Genomic DNA, 6,332 nt, shown 5'->3' with positions numbered 1-6,332 from the left:
TATTTTTCTCTCTTCTTAGAGAGGAAGGTCAAATATTGGCATACATCAGCCCGTTAGTACAGTGGAGGCTCAACATGTAGGTGAAGGAAATATGCCCTAGAGGCAATAATAAAGTTATTATTTATTTCCTTATAATCATGATAAATGTTTATTATTCATGCTAGAATTGTATTTACCGGAAACATAATACATGTGTGAATACATAGACAAACAAAGTGTCACTAGTATGCCTCTACTTGACTAGCTCGTTAATCAAAGATGGTTATGTTTCCTAACCATGAACAATGAGTTGTTATTTGATTAACGAGGTCACATCATTAGTAGAATGATCTGATTGACATGACCCATTCCATTAGCTTAGCACCCGATCGTTTAGTATGTTGTATTGCTTTCTTCATGACTTATACATGTTCCTATGACTATGAGATTATGCAACTCCCGTTTACCGGAGGAACACTTTGGGTACTACCAAACGTCACAACGTAACTGGGTGATTATAAAGGAGTACTACAGGTGTCTCCAATGGTCGATGTTGAGTTGGCGTATTTCGAGATTAGGATTTGTCACTCCGATTGTCGGAGAGGTATCTCTGGGCCCTCTCGGTAATACACATCACATAAGCCTTGCAAGCATTACAACTAATATGTTAGTTGTGAAATGATGTATTACGGAACGAGTAAAGAGACTTGCCGGTAACGAGATTGAACTAGGTATTGGATACCGACGATCGAATCTCGGGCAAGTAACATACCGATGACAAAGGGAACAACGCATGTTGTTATGCGGTCTGACCGATAAAGATCTTCGTAGAATATGTAGGAGCCAATATGGGCATCCAGGTCCCGCTATTGGTTATTGACCGGAGACGTGTCTCGGTCATGTCTACATTGTTCTCGAACCCGTAGGGTCCGCACGCTTAAGGTTACGATGACAGTTATATTATGAGTTTATGCATTTTGATGTACCGAAGGTTGTTCGGAGTCCCGGATGTGATCACGGACATGACGAGGAGTCTCGAAATGGTCGAGACGTAAAGATTGATATATTGGATGACTATATTCGGACACCGGAAGGGTTTCGGAAGAGTATCGGATAAAACCGGAGCACCAAGGGGTTACCGGAACCCCCCGGGGGGTTAATGGGCCTTATGGGCCTAATGTGGAGAAGAGGAAGGGGCTGCCACGGCAGGCCGCGCGCCCCCTCTCCCCCTAGTCCGAATTGGACAAGGAGGGAGGGGCGGCGCCCCCCCTTTTTCTTCTCTCCCTCCACCTCTCCTAGTTGGACAAGGAACGGGAGGGGAGTCCTACTCCCGGTAGGAGTAGGACTCCTCCTGCGCGCCTCCTCTAGGGCCGGCCGCACCCCCCTTGGATCCTTTATATACGGAGGCAAGGGGACACCCAAAGACACAAGTTGACACAAGTTGATCCACGTGATCTATTCCTTAGCCGTGTGCGGTGCCCCCTGCCACCATATTCCTCGATAATACTGTAGCGGAGTTTAGGCGAAGCCCTGCTGCTGTAGTTCATCAAGATCGTCACCACGCCGTCGTGCTGACGGAACTCTTCCCCGACACTTTGCTGGATCGGAGTCCGGGGATCGTCATCGAGCTGAACGTGTGCTCGAACTCGGAGGTGCCGTAGTTTCGGTGCTTGATCGGTTGGATCGAGAAGACGTACGACTACTTCCTCTACGTCGTGTCATCGCTTCCGCAGTCGGTCTGCGTTGGGTACGTAGACAATACTCTCCCCTCGTTGCTATGCATCACATGATCTTGCGTGTGCGTAGGAAATTTTTTGAAATTACTACGAAACCCTTCAGTAGGCCTGGCCCATCACAAACGGGCTGTGAGAAAATTGATGCTAACCAGCAACCGACCTAAGAGCATCTCCAACAGCCGCCTCAAACGACGCGCGCGCGGGGTAAACCCAGCTTTTAGCGCGCGCGGGGCGGTTTGCCGCGCTCCAGCGGCCGCGGGAAACAAGCGCGCGCGGGAATCGTTTGCGCCCGCGCGCAAAAAGGCGTCAGCTCGCGCGCAAGATTTGACGCGCCGCTTCGCGCGCGCTTATAAAAGTGCTGCGCACGCCACGTGCCTTCTCCACGCTTCCTCTTCTCCTCTTCCTCTTCCTCTCTGCCACGCGCTGCTCCAGCGCCCCGCCACCGACGCGCAGCTCCAGTGCCCCGCCACCATCGCGCCGCCATGCCGCCGCGCCGCCGAGGAGCGTCCGGCTACCGCGGCGTCCGCCTGCGCCCCAACGGCAGCTACTCCGCGGAGATAAGCTCCGGCGAACTCTGGCTCGGCCTCGGCTCGTACGGGACGGCGCGCGAGGCCGCCAGCGCGTACGACGCGGCGGCGTGGCGCCTAGGCCGGCCACGCGGCCAGATGAACTTCCAAGATGTGTACACGCTCCAGCAAGCGCTCAACTTCGCCCCTCTGTCTCGTCTGAACACGGCGGAAGACCGTGCGGAGCACGCCGAGCGGCAACGCCGCCTCCTCGTCGCCCAGGAGGACGAGCGGGTCATGGCGGAGTGGCGCCAGCGCCATCCGGAGGACGTCGCCTACGAGCAGTCCTACTGGGCAAGGCGCCGCGAGGAGGACACGCGAAGGCGCCGCGCGACGCGGTTGGACAAGCGTCGGCGGAAGGCGTTGGCGAATGCGCAGTCCGACCTCGTTGCAGCAGGTGGGCAGTCGTTCTTCACGCCGAACGATAAGCGGTGGCTGGACATCTGGCTAACTACCTCGGACGACATCGCCGAGGATGATAGTGGTGATGATGATAGCGACTTAGAGTAGTTTTTTTAATGCAATCTATGTTTTTTATCGTTTATCGTTTTTATTTATGCAATCTATGTTTCGGATGTAAAATACCTTTGTATCGTTTAAAATCTATGCAATCTATCTAGTTTTTTTAAAATTTCTGTTTTCTCAATGCCTACATTTCTAGTTTGTAGAACGAGCGCGCGCTGCTGGAGCGACGCGCGCGCGTTGCATTTTAGCGCGGCTGCTGGAACGGGCGCAGCGCGCCGTGTCAAACCAGACGATGGGCGCGCACTAAAACTGTTTTTTGCGCGCGCCAGGTTCGGCGTCCGTTGGAGATGGTCTAAGACAGCCCAAGAAAACAGTAACCGACCTGCCGCTCGCACACTATAAAACCATCGATCGATCGGAGAGAGTGCCAGCTCGGTCAGCGACATGCTCGCTCGTCGTTAACTCCCACCACAATTCCGCATCTCGATGCCGTCGTCACCGCCGGCGGCGGCACCACGAAGCCGTCGATATTCCAAGAGAAGAGCACGGGCGTTCCACGTCACGGTGTTCAAGTACACGCCGGTGCCGCTGCCGGAGAGGGACTGGGCGGAGCTGCACCCGGACCTGATCTCGCGCATCTTCCGTAGGCTGGACCAGGCCGAGCTCCTGCTCGGCGGCGTGACGGGCGTGTGCCGCTCCTGGCGTCGCGTCGCGCGGGAGGAGCTGGAGCTGTGGCGCCGCATCGACCTGAGCGGCGGCCTGTGGTACGCTCCGGGGTCCTACCCCCCCATGTTCAACCTGGAGACCAGGTCCATGGTGCGGAAGGCCCTGCGGCTCAGCGCGGGGCAGTGCGAGACCCTCGTGTGCGAGCACGTCGACGACGACACCCTCCTCTTTCTCGCCGAGCGGTACGAGATTTAATTTCCTTCCACTATCACCCCGATCTCTTTCGTACTCTTATTAGGTTTCCCTTGTTCGATTAGCTGGGACTTCAATTCGCATAAATCGAAGGGAAAAGGGAGTGTTCTTCTCTTGCCCCCTCCAATTACCATTGTCTTTTGAGATTTTTTTATTGCATTATTCTTTAAAGGAGGAAAGGTCGTTTCTGTGTATATTTGAATGTCAAATTTATTTCGAAGGACAGAAGGTTGCTTATGCATACTTGAGAGTTGAGAATATCATACTTACGTACTTATCACAAATAATAATTTCTGATGCAAACTTGCAGGGCCCACTCGTTGAAAAGCCTTCATCTCATTGTGACCCTTATCTCTGACAAAGGATTTGCAAAGGCAATCAAGATGTTGCCTCTTCTTGAGGAGCTCGAAATTACGCTGCTTTCAAAAACGTATACATTGGATGTGGTTGAAATTGCTGCTAGAGCCTGCCCACTATTGAAGCATTTCAGACTTGTCACTGGAAGGTACTATGAAAATGGTAACAAGGTAGCATTTGCGGTTGCCAGGATGCGTAAGTTACGTTCCTTGCATCTTGTTGGTTTTGTCCTCGACAAAGAAGGGCTAACAGCCATCCTTAACAACTGCCATGATCTAAAGTACCTAAACATGCGAGATTGTGGCTCTCCTATGGATTACAACCTACGCGCGAGATTTTCCTGGATAACCTTCGATGAGCACGAGTACTGGAGTGACTATTACAATGACACTCATTATGCGTATTACCGCTTCAAGCCTACACTATGTGATTGTTGTGATCACGTGCCCTCTTCAAAATACGACGACGATGACTATGAGGCTTATCACTACAATCTTGGCGATGGTGATGGTGATGATGTTGACAATGCAGATCTCGACAAGCATGAGAAGATACTTGACATCAAGAGCATGCGTAGGTATCTAAGTAGATGAAACGATATACTAGAGGTGTAATGTCTTGATGAAGTTGTCCCCTTTTGGAATGTGTGCACACTCGCACAATTGTGGTTAATGTTTTGTTGCTTTAGTTTTGCCCCATGAGACTCACGCATTATTAATTGATCAATGTTTCATCATTCAAATATATACTATGCAGTAACTAATAGAAATGAGAGATGGCGACAATCATTTTATCCGAGTCGTTAATTTTAGATGCTTGTGAAGTGAATATGCTAAATGAGTGTTCTTCAATCTCGTTTCTAACTTTCTTTACCATATGATCAATTGTAACCTTTGCCATCTTCTTCGGGTACAACATTCATTGTTTGTTGTTCATAGCACAAACATATTGTAAACCCAAGAAGATTGTAACCCCGTGTTTACTTAAAACTCTAACATCTCATACCACATCTGAGAAAACTTTAATATTAGTTAATTTAATTTGTTTATACTCCCTCCATTCCTAAATATTTGTCTTTCTAGGGATTTCAACAAGTGACTACATCCGGAGCAAAATGAGTGAATCTACACTCTAAAATATGTCTATATACATCCGTATGTGGTAGTCCATTTGAATATCTGAAAACACAAATATTTAGGAACGGAGGGAATATAATCTTGGGATGGTTCATATCAATATTTTTTCCGAAACATTGAATCTTTACAATTTGCATTTTCCCATTGCACATCAAATAGCAAGTCCTTGACTCCAAGAGTACATGTGAGAAATGAGTGTCGTTGCATTTCCTCAACAATACCCATACGAGGATAACACGCACATCAGAGAACCAAATGGTGCACACAAAGAGAGATTTACCTAGGTTCAGGCCCTTTGGTCGAGGTAATACCCTACTTTCTACTTGTCTTTGATAGTAATCTATCCTCGTGTGAGTGCTAGGGTTTGTATTTACAAGGGAGTCGATCGCAAGATCATATAGGGGTTGACACATTAGATATCTTGCTAGAATAAGGGACCTATCGGTGGGTTCCCTGCTGGGTCTAATATAGGTGGATGAGGCAAGGTTACAAGTCCCGAGTCGGTCGCGGAGTTTTCCTATGCTACATTTGGATTTGGTAGCTAACCAGGGTTGGTTGATATATGCCATACACATACAATTCCTAGCATAATACGGTGAGGAGTCCTCGTCTTGTTCCCAAGATGGCGATGCACTCCAGATTGTAGGTGGGCATTCGAGTTGTAGACTAGGGTGACCCTTGAGGGGCATGTGACCATTCGTAGCCTCCGAGCCCTTCAAGGTCTTCTTCTTTCTTGACTACTAATAAATACCCCGCGCGTTGCTGCGGGATTTCTTGTATTATCCTGGTATGAGAAAGGAAGAATTAAAACACACATTACAACTGTTGTCATATGCATGCACAATATGCATGAAAATAATTGAATGGGCAAATAGGCCCGATGGTAGTAATAGTTTTCTCGTGTAACTTAAAGCCTCATATGCTTGATACAGAATGAAATAGTAAGGTTTTGGATCCAATGACCGCGTCAGATTATTTTGTAAACATGGGAAAATAATTTTATCATCAATAGATATGGCATGCAAGATATATGGGAAAGATGGAGATTCTATAACATGTTTGATAGATAAGGGAACTTACTTTAGCACCTCACTACTAGGGAAAAGCCTAGCAGCAGCGCGGGTTTTGGGCCTATCAGTAGCACGGGCAGGAGCGCTACTGATAAGGCGCTACAG

General features: G+C 48.8%; 1 protein-coding gene across 1 annotated transcript; it reads left to right on the top strand.

Moving 5' to 3' along the window:
• Window positions 1-3,191: 3,191 nt before the first annotated feature.
• LOC123133657 (F-box protein SKIP19-like) lies at window positions 3,192-4,769 on the top strand. The gene is made up of 2 exons (XM_044553097.1): window positions 3,192-3,654; window positions 3,975-4,769. Exons 1-2 carry the CDS (start codon window positions 3,233-3,235, stop codon window positions 4,612-4,614), a joined length of 1,062 nt encoding a protein of 353 aa, XP_044409032.1. The 5' UTR covers window positions 3,192-3,232; the 3' UTR covers window positions 4,615-4,769.
• Window positions 4,770-6,332: the final 1,563 nt, after the last annotated feature.

The sequence above is a fragment of the Triticum aestivum genome, chromosome 6B (genome assembly GCF_018294505.1).
Source record: "Triticum aestivum cultivar Chinese Spring chromosome 6B, IWGSC CS RefSeq v2.1, whole genome shotgun sequence".
NCBI lineage: Eukaryota > Viridiplantae > Streptophyta > Magnoliopsida > Poales > Poaceae > Triticum > Triticum aestivum.
The sequence above is the reverse complement of the archived record's forward strand: the minus strand, read 5'-3'. Positions and strand labels throughout refer to the sequence as shown.